Raw genomic sequence first — 12,937 nt, forward strand, 5'->3', positions numbered from 1 at the left:
TAATCGAATCAGGAACTGCTAGTTCTACGACTTCAATTGCCTCTTAATCTTATTTAAGTGCTCCAAAAACAATTTCTTGTTTTTTGCTTGCCTAAAAAATCATCTATCTTTGGTAAATGGTACAGGGCTGAGCTCCGGAACTAGGCTAGTCACAAAAAAACGATGAGAAGCAAGGATACAGTCTGAAATAGATTTCATTACATCCAAAAAAAGGAAATGCAACATAGCACATTAGGGAAACAAAATCTAAGAGGAATAATGTAGGTTAAAAAATTGCTGACAGAAAAGCCAGCATAATGTATACTGTTATAAGGAGTAACAGACAGTTCCGGCATTTCTTGTTTAAAGATTATGCCACAATGCTAATTATCACATGAATCCTTGACAAACCAACTAACCACAATAATGTTAACTTGTATAGTAACACACATGCATTGCGGAATTAAATCAAATGAAACAGTTATCTAACCTGCGAATACCAATAGAAGAAAATCCAACCCTTGGTCACAGCCAATCAGTCGTTCAGGAGTCTACGGAATAAGATGATTCAATAAGAAACGACAACTTTGGGAGTGCAAACATCCCCAAAGGGCAGTTCCATGTCGACGGGTGTCAAGTATGTCAACTCTCAAGTCACGAGCACCACCCCACAACCATTTAACCAGCTAACCTGTCTGACATAAGATGATTTCTGTCAATCCAAGTCTGATGATCTCACCAAAGCTTACCTCCATGGAAGTTCCGTTCCTTCTAAAGCCCTTTTAAAGCCAAAAAGCTCCAAGCCTTTTCACACAGTCGGCCTCATTTGCTTATTTTGTAACAAGATGAGGCTGATTGGGTGAAACTGAAGGAGTAATACATATAGGAGCAATTCTTTTCCATTTCAAGGCAATTAAACATTATACTTCAATGACAATGCTCTATTTAGGGTACTCAGATGCAATTTCCAGTACTAGGTATCGATGGAACTTAAAACCCCACTTGTCTGGCGCAAAAGGTTGAGGTTATTTCTCACAAAAACAAGATCCTCTATTCTTTCCACTCCCATCCTTCGAACACTTTCCCGACATGGAAGGCTTTCACATGAACCACTCTCTCGGCACAACGACACGCTCGAAACCTGGCTCAGAACCTTTATAGCTAAAGCCTGCAACTGGGGTGTATCAAACCCGAAATTCTCCCACCAAGTAACCGGGTCCATTTTATCTCTACACTCCATAGCATCGTCCTCTCCAAAGGACCCCTCTAATCTCCAGTAAATACTAAGTTGTTCCCTAAGTAGATACCTTAGGGCACTTTCAGGCTCATATCTATCTAGTGTAGTCTTCCAGCCCCTCATAAGGGTCTTGTCCTTGCTTTGACCTCTGCCGAAATACCTGGGGTTTAGCATATAACCTGCTGCATGAAGGGGTGAAAACAAGACATTCCATCTGTTTTCTATCAGTAACTCCATTTGGTTCAATGCAATATCATCAATGCCCATGTTCCTTACATCTTCTAGTGATTGGACCCGCCAGTTATAGACGTCTCCCATGATCGATTTGTCGATATTGAAACTAGCAACAAGTCTCACAAAGGGTTCACAGAGTTGTAACATTATCTGGGCCCTACACCAGAAATCATCCCCTAAAATAGTGGCTTCGGTACTCACAAAATCACCTGCAGTATTAAGCTTCCATTGTTTCCACTCATTGCTCATGACTAAATCTTGTAATGCTTCCTTCATTTGGTAGATATTTTGAACTAAACAATAGGAAGGAGCAAATCTCATCGAAAGGGCATTTGAACTCTCCTGTGAATAGTAAAAGGCACAAGACGGAGACTGTTGGTATGTCAAAACAATTTGCTCAATTCCTCGAGCACACGATACCACGGATTTCATCCAGTCCAGCTCAGCAATCTCTTCCATCAGCACTTGAATAGAATGTGCAGTACAATGAGACCAAAATATGCGAGGAAACTTCGACAATAGAACCGACTCAAAAGCGCTGCTTGCTTGGCCAAGATGTGATATTATCTGTAGTACATTTATAGGCCCTAGTTCTATAATCAAATCACTTAGAACATTGATGAATAAATTGTCGGCTTCATCGCCGTCATTTATATCGATTGATTTCAAAAACATAAACCCTCTAGAGCTAGTGATGAAGAAATGTATGCATAAGCATCCGAGAGAACCGTCCAAACTGTTAACACAAATGATGGTGCATCCCGTATGGGGCCAGGATTCCCTAACTAGGGCAATAGCTTTCTCTAGCTTTGCTTTTTCTTTGCTGATGAAAGTATCAGATAACATGTCTTTTGAAGGGGGCTCGTATCCAGGGCCAAAAGCTGATATTGCTTGGACCATTTCTCGAAAATATGATGAACTGACAATGTTCATACTTAAACCATCTGCATAGAAATACCTGGCCACAACTTCATCTACATCTTCTTTAGCAAGAGATGTGACAGAGCTGGAGAAACTTATTCGGGGATTTTTGATGCGCTTCCCGCTCTTTTCATTAAGAGGGTTCTTTTTCTTTTTTCTCTGAAAACGTCCCTCTTCTAGCCTTCGAAGTTCTTCTCTCAGAGACTTCTCGATTGCTACACAACTCTTTACGCCAGCACCAGTGAACCCAAGAAGGTGGGCCCTAACGCGAGAGTAGGACCCGTTGTATCTCATATTACAATGATTACATTTCCATTTTTTTGTGCCACTACTTTTATCAAATCCTCCAAACACACTAACATGTTTCCAGCCCCATTTATCAGATTCGGAATCCATGTTTTCTCACAAGTATAATCCTGACTGCAATATGGTAAACTGGACAGAGTGGACACAGTGAAAATCCGAGAAAGCCAAAATAACTTAATATGGACTTATCTAATCACATGGACACGGGGCATCTAACAGAAAAGTACAGCCTGCATCCCATTTATATTGTCCCCTTTTGACTTTAATGGTCAAGTGATCGTCAACTTTGACGAACATTTTCTAAAAATATTACCCAGCTAAAACTTTCTCTAAATAATAATAGTAAACTTTTTGTTTTCATAAACTAAAAAGAAAATGGGGTTGAAGAATGAAGAGAGTCAAATGGGGCCAATATAAATGAGATGGAGGTAGTACTATAAACCTGAAACAGATAAATGTACTGAATTCTCACAGCTTAGCGAGCGCTGAAATAGCAGCCGTATACATCAAACAGATACTCCAGCATAAAATATGACAACATCAACATAATTTGACATATGAAGAAGGAACAAATTTAATTATTCAGCAATTTCACAGACAAGGTCGTTTGAAACTATCTATCTTTTACATGAATCCAGTTCCCTATGAAAGCTTGTCTGAAGACTCATGATATGTTATGGTGATTAGTGATGTGACAATTTACGATGCTAAGTGCAAAATACATAGGGTACCAGGCAACACATTATCAAACTACCGTATAAACTGAAAAGGAAATTTAGATTTTTTTTCACGTGCGGATTTCTAGTGATTCAGCTATCCAAGTACATTGTTGCCAGCCAATAGCATATCCACAATATGACTTGGATACATTAAGAGCTTTATTCTATTATGCTATATATCCTGAAATTCTGTCATTCTGGCCCCTTTAGCACCTAGCTTTTTGTGTAATATCTTAACTAACAGCTAATCACTATGTTTTATAAATGCTAGGTATGTGTTGATGATTTCAGAAACTATGGCTATAATAAACATGAAGCTCCATCCAGAGTATATAGTAGAATTGACAGATGCCTCATCAATGGGGAGTGGATGGTGGAGTACCCTGATTCTTATGCTTATTTCATGCCTGGGGGGGACTTTGACCATTGCCCCTGTGTAGTGCAAGTTCATGGGAAAGATGAGAAGAGAAAACCTGCTTTTTAAGTACTTCAATATGTGGGCATTGGATCCTCATTTCAAGCAGGTGGTTAAAGGAGAATGGGATAAAACTGTTAAGGGTAATCTTATGTTTCAACTGGTGACAAAATTAAGTAGACTGAAATGGGGCTTAAAGAAACTTAATCAAAATAGATTTGGTGACATTGAGAATAAGGTGCAGATTACTAGAATAGCTCTTCATGCTGTCCAGGAGGAGCTTAGAGTACAGCCTTTAAATGCTAATCTTATCAGCCTAGAGAAGGAACTGACTGATGAATTTGTTCTGTCACAAAAAGCTTTACATCAGTTCCTAGCACAGAAAGCTAAGGTGGAGTGGCTTCAGATGGGAGATGACAACACTCATTTTTTTCATACTCAAATCAAAACTAGAAGGGCACATGATAAGGTGCTTCAAATTAAAGATAAAAAAGGGGACTTGTGTGTCGAGAATGCTGACATACAAAATGCTTTTGTTACCTATTATCAAGAGCTGTTGGGAAGCAGCACTAAGGTAGATAACATCAGTTTGCCTTTGCCTGTGGTGCACACTGAGAGGGTCCTCACTACTGAGCATCATAGTATGTTGTTGACTCCTACCACAAGTGAGGAGGTTAAAGCTGCTATGTATGACATCTGTGGCACCAAGGCTCCAGGCCCATCAAAGTTCTACAAGTATGTTCCCCTAGAGCCATAATGAAGATTGATTTGCAAAAAGCGTATGATTCCATTGAATGGGAGTTTGTGAGAGCTATGCTAGCTGCCCTTAATTTCCCTGCTGCTTTTTCCCATCTTATTCTTGAATGTGTGATTTCTCCAACATACACTTTATCCCTCAATGGAGAATCTTTTGGATATTTTAAGGGCAAGAGGGGGCTGAGACAAGGGGACCCCCTCTCCCCTTTGATATTTGTAATTTGTATGGAATATATGAGCAAGATATTGGTCAGAATAGGGGATTATGTGCCATTCAGATATCACCCTCTTTGTGGAAGAATTAAGCTTAATCATCTGGCTTTTGCAGATGATCTCTTACTTTTTTTGCAAAGGTGACAGAATGTCTATAACAGGTATGATCAGAGCATTTGAATCATTTTCAAGAGCATCAGGGCTTAAAATGAATAAGAATAAGTCAAGTATCTACAGTAATGGGGTGGAGAAACATGTGATAAATGAGATAGTTAAGGTCAGTGGTATAACTCGTAGATCTTTGCCTTTCAAATATTTAGGCATCCCAATTGCTGCTAGAAAGTTATCAGTGTTAGAATGCTCAAGTTTGGTTGATAAAGTTGCTGGCAGGATCAGAGCATTAGGATGCAGGAAGCTGAGTTAGTTCTCTAAAATTTGCACACTTACTGAGCGAGAATATTCATATTGCCTACATCCATTCTTAAGCAGATAGTCTGCATATGTAGGAATTTCCTGTGGACAGGATTGGATTATGATCATGGAAAGGCATTGGTGGCTTGGGATCAAATCTGCAAGGCTAAAGTCCATGGTGGTTTGGGCATCAAGGACATTTGGTGGTTGGAATAAGGCTGCCCAGAAAAAGGACCACCTATGGGTGAGATGGGTGCACTCTGTTTTCATAAAATCTGAGAATTGGGTTGATTATCAGCCTAATCAAAGTGGCAGTTGGGCATGGAGAAAACTGTGCAGACTGAAGAATCAGATGCATAGTGGCTATGTTGGGAACTGGTGGATGCATAACCAAAATCCTTACACAATTCAAAGTGGATATGAATGGCTGAATCCAGCTCCTGTAAAGGCACCTTGGTATCAGTTTGTTTGGGTGAAGGAGGCTTTACATAAACATAGTTTATTGGGTGGTTGATGGTGAATGAGAGACTGTTAACAAGGGATAGATTGATAAGGATGGGCATCATTTCTAATGGGGATTGTGTTCTTTGTGAGGCAGCGCAGGAATCACACTCTCACCTTTTCTTCCAATGTGCATACAGCAATATGTTTCTGGACTTACTATCTACTTGATAGACTAGAAATGCTGATTCGAAGCATTTTACAGGAAAGGGAGCTCCTTGGACTCTAATCTGCCTCTGATTGCAGTGCTGAAATGTTTATTTTTACTTGTGCAATCTTTAGATGTAATGTGTAGGCTATGAAAGCAAGTCATGTGTATGAACTCTTTCACTGTCCATCAATACAAATAAAACGTTCCCCATTAACATTTCTATTCCCTATATCCCCAATACCATTGGTTTTCAAATTACTCAATCACTTACCTTTAAAGTTAAATATTTAATAGTTGTGAAATTTAAGGAATTTCATAGTATATTTTGTTTTCAAAACTCAATTCTCTAAATGTCCAAGGCTCCAAGCCTAGGGTAGACAAAGGTCTTAGTACTATACATTGACGAATTCCCGTTTGTGTATACTTTTGTATTATTATTTCGTCTGATCAATCATAACATTTTCTGGTTGCTCCAGCTACTCCTCTTACTCATTACCAAAAAATACTCCTACTATCACATTTTTATTGTCTTCGTTTAACTTTATTGGCAAACCAATTACAAAGTTTACCATTAGTTTCTCCAAAAATACATTCAGATACATAATAAAATTCTTCACATTTCATTTACAAAAGCAACTATTTATCATTTTCGAATAATAAATACTATTAGTTGCTCCAACTATTTACTCACTCTGTCGCGCTTATTTGTTGTCCTATTCTATTGTGAGTGTCTCAGCTATTTGCAGTCCTTTCTATTTTAAAAATGAATAATTTAATCATTTACATTCAATTTGGTCCACTTGTCATTTAGTTATTGGCCCCCTCCTCCTTAGTCGTTGTGCCAAAACAAAAGCACGACAATTGACTGAGAGGGAATATCATTTTATGTGAGACCGAAATAGAAGACAATATGAATGGGACCGAAATAGTACCACCATTGATCTTTCAAAAAGTAGAAAACTACATAAAAATTGTGGTGTCTCTTTGTTTGCTCCTACTTACGTTGTGGTGCATTTCCTTCCCAATATCGATGTTGGGTCACTGGGGTGAGACTTTTCTAGTATCGGGTTTACAGGAAGCTTCCTCAACAATAGCAAAACAATTCCTTGGACATCAATCATAATTTACATATATGAACCAAAAAATAACTAAGCACCCATTTCTTCAAATTTACTAATAAGATGAGCAGAGTTTAGAAACTCAACCACAACCAAAATCAAAGCACAAATCTAATTTGATCAGTTGATAAAATTCAAGAGTGTTAACAAAATTAGCATACTAATCATATCAACATCCACCGTTTTTATGTTTTTTTTACACGATCGAATGAAATTTAATTAAGCAGCAGAAAGAGATGAAAGAAAAAAATAGGGGGTTTGATTTAGACTAACCTTGGCGTTATGCACTCGACTTTATTTGCACACGCAAAAAGGGACGAAATATTTGGTGAAGGAAAAATTCGAAACCTAGGCGTTCCGTTTCGCACAATAGGGATTTTGAAACCCTTCAGGTGTAAAAGATGTTGATGAATGATGATGGAAGGGGAAAAATGGAAAGAAACGAGATTTTTTTTCGAAGTTCTGATGCCGAAACGCCTTTCCCGTTTTTTAAGTGTTTTTTTGGAAGTTCTTTTAGCCGATCTGGCAAAACGGACCCGATTCGAATAACCCAACCCAACATATAAACTCAATACCCGACCTTGACCTGAAACCCGAATTGACCCGACCCACTATAACCTGAACCAAATGTTTATGGTTACAAAGTGATTATTATCCGTGAAAAACATGATAATAGTTAACGCGAAAATGACCTGAACCCGAACCCATCAAACCTAAAATTGACCCGATCATTAACCCGTTTTCCAGGTCTACCCATGAAATTCATGGGACGTCTGTGTTTAACAATATGTTGGCCTACTCATGTTCTTAAGGCTCACATGAGTGGAAACTGGAAGATCATCTGTATAATTGGAGATACTTTTAATTCTGGGTACACTAATGGATGTTGGCTTGCTAATTTGAAGGGCTATACTATTACTTCAGGTTATGAATGGTTAGACTTAAGGAACAACACGTAGGGGGGGCAAGGTTAATTCTGGGTACACTGATAGATGTTGGCTTGCTAATTAAAGACATAATAAGATGAACGATGAAATAATTGTATAAACAAGAACTTAAATTAATAACTAATGAGAGATTAAAGAGTACCGTGATAGAGGAATGCTTAATTAGATCCGAAAACAATAATACTAATAATAATAATAATAGAACTAACCTAAGAGTTTTTAGAGAGTTTTCTAGGGTAAATTATACGTAGGTAAAATAAGATGTAAACTGTAATACCCCGAATAAGATTAGTTTTAAGATATATATATAATAATAGGATCATTAGAGACTTTATAGACTAAACTCGTATATTTTTTTTTTTTTTTGTAAAAAACCATAAAGGCTTTAAGTTATATTACTAATATCTGCATCGGCTACAATACCAATCTCTGCCGGCAAATCAGTCGTCCAAAATCGTCTACCATGATTCCAAGGCATAGCATGTGCTAGCTTATGTGCTAACTTATTAAAATTCCTACTAACGTGCTTAAAAACAATCGACTCAAAAATTAAACTAAGCTGTCTAATTTCCTCATAAATCAGAAACAACTCACTCCTACCATTTCTCTGCTTCAGCAAATCTTCAACTACGATCAGGCAATCGCTCTCAACAATGACTTTCCGGGACTGCATCCTTCTAGCTTCTTGCAGACCCAACAATATCGCTTCAGCTTCCGCCATTGCTACATCACCCCCTATACCTCGATGCACCACCACCGCCCACTCAACTCTGCCCGCCGAATCCCGACAAACCGCACCCAGCCCCACACCTACCCCCTCCATGACCCCTGCATCCGTATTTATCTTAGACACCCCCAACTCCGGCGGCTTCCAGCACCCTAGCCGAGACCCCTCCACACCACTCAGCACACTTTCACCTTGCACCGACTCCATTTCCCATACAACACCCCAAATCCTCCGCATAATCCCTCCCACATCCCACCTTTCCCCTTCAAAAACAAGCTTATTTCTCCGCTCCCATAAAACCCAACATGTGACAAGGAACAAAACCCTCTCCTTCTCCCCCAGCTCCCTTAAAGCAGCCTCCAACCAATCCCTTACCAACATATCACCACGCCATACACCCTTATCAACCCCCACCTCCTCCCAAACTTCATCACCCCAACCACATCCCCTTATGGCGTGAAAACAAGACTCCCGTTCACTGTGACAACGAGGACATGCTACATCATCACTACCCATCCGACGAGCTATATTAGCCTTCGTAGGAATCGCATCATGGCACAATTGCCACATAAAAACCTTAATTCGTGGGAGAACAGGTACCTTCCAAATCACCTTCCATAACCAACCTTCATTCGCAAAATCAGACTGCCCAACCTCCAACTCCCCATCTTCTACAAGCAACTTATACCCTGTCTTCACAGAGTACTCCCCATCACGCGTATGATCCCACACCCAACTATCCACAGCTCATACCTTCCCAAGACGAATGCCCTTAATTCTCACTGCTTCGAAAGGCAAGAACATACTATCAATCTTTGCCTCATCCCACCGGTTCTCACCATCAACCATCAACTCAGCTACTCGCATATCAATATCGGCATGTCCCCGTGGAGAGATGACACACCTCGATTTCGTTCCCGGCACCCATGGGTCCGTCCAAACCCTAATATCACCACCCGAACCAATACGACGACGGACTCCAAGACCCATAACCTCCTTCGCACCAAAGATGCTTCTCCACGTATACGTATAACTCGGGTTATTCCCAACCTCAGCATCCATAAAAGAACAATTGGGAAAATACTTACCTTTCAAAATCCTCCCCATTAAACTCCCATCCTCACATATCAATCTCCAAGCTTGCTTGGCTAACAAAGCCCTATTAAACTCTTCAAAGTCACGAAAACCGAGCCCTCCTCTCGCCTTAGGCCGACACAAATATCTCCACGCAACCCATGACATCTTCCTCTTACCATTAATCGAACCCCACCAGAATCTCGACACCATAGAACGTAACTCATCACAGAAATTGGAAGGTAGTCTAAAAACACTCATCGCATAAGTAGGAATAGATTGGGCCACTGCCTTTATCAGAGTCTCCCTACCAGCTCGGCTAAATAGCATACCCCGCCAACCCTGCAACTTATTATTCAGCTTATCACGCACCACCCTAGTGAGAACCTGCTTCGAATGCCCAATCACCGTGGGCAACCCCAAATACCTGTCATGTTCTGCTACCACACGCACACCAAGAACAGCCTCAACAGCCAGCCGTCTGCGTTCCTCAGTACCTCTACTAAAAGACACAGTTGTCTTTTCCTTACTCACTAATTGACCCGACGCCACCTCATACCTATGAAGAACTTCCATAACACGTTGTGCCTCCCTCACATTAGCTTTGACAAAAATAATACTATCGTCTGCAAAGAAAAGATGCGTAACCACCGGTGCTTGAGGCGCAACCCGTATTCCATGTATAGCCCCTCTTTCACATTCCCTTCGCAACAAACTTGATAGAACTTCAGCACAAAGAATAAATAAATATGGCGAGATGGGATCGCCTTGACGAAGTCCACGCATCGGAATCACGTCCCGTGACGGTACCCCGTTAATTAAAACTCCATATGTAACAGAACTAACACACCGCATCACATTACTTACCCACCCATTATCAAAACCCATAGCCAGTAGAACCTTATGCAAAAAAACCCACTCCACTCTATCATATGCTTTTGCCATATCCAGCTTCAAGGCTAAATGACCCCCATTTGACCGCGAATTCTTCATATAATGAAACAGCTCAAATGCAACTAAAATATTATCAGAAATCAACCTCCCCGGGGTAAAAGCACTTTGATTCTCCGAAACCAGCATACCAAGAAATAACTTAAGTCTATTAGCTAAGACCTTAGAAATAAGTTTATATAACACATTACACAAGCTTATCGGACGATATTCCGCAAGTTTATCCGGCGCCTTCTTTTTTGGAATTAAAACAATATGGGTATGATTTACCAAACAAGGAAACTCACCTCGATTTAAGACACCCAACACCATTCTCGTGACAGAAGGACCAACAATATGCCAATATGTTTGATAGAATAACGCATTCATCCCATCCGGCCCCGGGGCCTTCAAAGGATGCATCTGATTTAGAGCCTCGATCACCTCCTCACCCCTATAAGCCGCCGCAAAGTGCTCATTCATAGCCGCCGTCACGCGTCCCCGTACCCCATCAAAAATCCCATCATCTTGCTCTGGCCTAGACGACTCAAACAGCTCCGAGAAAAAACCTTCAGCCTCCTCCGTTACCGCCTCCCTACCCTCACAAACCGCACCATTCCTCCCCACAATACGACTAATTGTGTTTTTCTTCTTTCTCTGCCGAGCCTTCCTATGAAAATATTTAGTATTACGGTCCCCTTCCCTAAGCCAAATAGCCCTTGACCTCTGTCTCCAGAAAATCTCCTCCTGCCGAAGAAGACTTGTTATCTCCCCCAACAGCTTTTTCCTCTCCTTAACATTACCAATAGTTCGCTCATGCTCATTTAGCCATGCCAATCTCTTCCTCTTACGTGACAAGTCCCTTACTATCTTCCCAATACTCACGCCCTTCCATTTTTTCAGTTCAGCTGCACAACGAGAAATAGTCTCTAGCACATCAAAATCATCAACCTCCCATACACGCCGAATAGTATCTTCACACCCCTCCTCCCCCACCCACATCTGCTCAAAACGGAACCGCTTCCCCATTACACCTCTCTCTTCCCTGCGGCCATCCAGCTTCACCATAATGGGTGCATGATCAGACCATTCTCTATTCAAGTGATAGATTCTAGCGTAGGGAAATTGATCACTCCAAGCCTCCGTCTTCATAGCCCTATCCAACCGACACTGCCTATTGTCCACACCAGCTTGACCATTATCATAAGTAAATTCGTAACCCTCGAAAGATAAATCACATAATCCACAAACATCCACGGCCTCTCTAAAATTATTCATCTGCCACTGGGCCCTAGATCCACCCTGCATCTCATTAGCATATAAAACCTCGTTAAAATCTCCTATACACAACCACGAAGAATGATCTTCCTCAGCCAGCTGTTTTAATAATTGCCAAGACAGCTGTCTATCCTGCACTGACGGCCAACCATAAAATCCAGTCAAACGCCACTCCAAACCTACCTCACCAATATCGAAGTCCATATAATGGACGGAAGCCGACCGAAACTTCACACTAACATCCTCACGCCACAAAAAAGCAAGACCTTCTGACCTACCCACACTATCTACCTCCATACTACAATACCCCGTCAGACTAGCTGTAATCCGTCGCATCTCACTACAACTCAGCTTTGTTTCACATAAAAATACCAAAGCCGGGGCCTCCCTTCGAATCAAATTTCGAAGACCGCCTACTGCATCGGGGTTGCCCAGCCCCCTGCAGTTAAGGCTCAAACAATTCATTGGGCCCGGCGGGGTTGATTTGAATCAACCTCCGCCTCAGATATCAACATAGTCACATCCCTGTGAATCTCCTCCATACGCAACACACCCGTAGTCTCTCCTAAATCCCCATCTTTTCGTTTTTTCCGACCCAATACAGTACCTGCACACTCATCCCTACACTCCTCCATCACATCCCCCTCTCTCACTCTTTTATTATTAACATTAAAAGACTCCCCACCAATCTCCTGCACATTCAAGCAATTTTCCCCCACTACACGCAACTGTCTCCGCCACGTCCCACGCTCCCCTACTACAACACTAACTCCATTCAAAAACCCCCCATCCACCTTATACCCCTGCAAACCCACTTGCCTGCACACCCCATCAGCCTGCTCGTCCAACCCCGCCTCCTCACTCGGCACAATAACACACCCCCCAGCTGCATTCTCCATACAACCCCGACCCACATCCTCCATACCCCCGTCATGGCCATGTCCACCCAACAAACTCACCCCTTCCCCTAAGGCAGCACTCTGATCCACCACAACTCCCGCACCAACCACCCTCAACTGC

General features: G+C 41.4%; 4 protein-coding genes across 5 annotated transcripts; 2 read left to right on the forward strand and 2 right to left on the reverse strand.

The window, feature by feature from the left end:
* Positions 1-266: 266 nt before the first annotated feature.
* LOC141647959 (uncharacterized) lies at positions 267-7,441 on the reverse strand. 2 transcript variants are annotated; one of them, XM_074456344.1, is made up of 2 exons: positions 7,235-7,441; positions 267-2,791 (listed from the first exon to the last, which is right to left on the reverse strand). In XM_074456344.1, the coding sequence occupies exon 2, from the start codon at positions 2,765-2,767 to the stop codon at positions 953-955; it is 1,815 nt and encodes a 604-aa protein (XP_074312445.1). In that variant the 5' UTR covers positions 2,768-2,791; positions 7,235-7,441; the 3' UTR covers positions 267-952. The 2 variants fall into 2 exon arrangements, with proteins under 2 accessions (XP_074312445.1, XP_074312446.1); XM_074456345.1 differs by having other exon boundaries at positions 267-2,806.
* LOC141649622 (uncharacterized) lies at positions 3,855-4,568 on the forward strand. The gene has a single exon (XM_074458305.1). It carries the CDS (start codon positions 3,855-3,857, stop codon positions 4,566-4,568), a length of 714 nt encoding a protein of 237 aa, XP_074314406.1.
* LOC141649623 (uncharacterized) lies at positions 4,568-5,705 on the forward strand. The gene is made up of 3 exons (XM_074458307.1): positions 4,568-4,783; positions 4,896-5,199; positions 5,287-5,705. Exons 1-3 carry the CDS (start codon positions 4,568-4,570, stop codon positions 5,703-5,705), a joined length of 939 nt encoding a protein of 312 aa, XP_074314408.1.
* Positions 7,442-8,293: 852 nt separating the features above from the next.
* LOC141649624 (uncharacterized) lies at positions 8,294-12,214 on the reverse strand. The gene is made up of 2 exons (XM_074458308.1): positions 9,389-12,214; positions 8,294-9,328 (listed from the first exon to the last, which is right to left on the reverse strand). Exons 1-2 carry the CDS (start codon positions 12,212-12,214, stop codon positions 8,294-8,296), a joined length of 3,861 nt encoding a protein of 1,286 aa, XP_074314409.1.
* Between the last annotated feature and the right edge of the window lie 723 nt (positions 12,215-12,937).

This window comes from Silene latifolia, chromosome 3, assembly GCF_048544455.1.
Source record: "Silene latifolia isolate original U9 population chromosome 3, ASM4854445v1, whole genome shotgun sequence".
In the NCBI taxonomy this organism is placed as follows: domain Eukaryota; kingdom Viridiplantae; phylum Streptophyta; class Magnoliopsida; order Caryophyllales; family Caryophyllaceae; genus Silene; species Silene latifolia.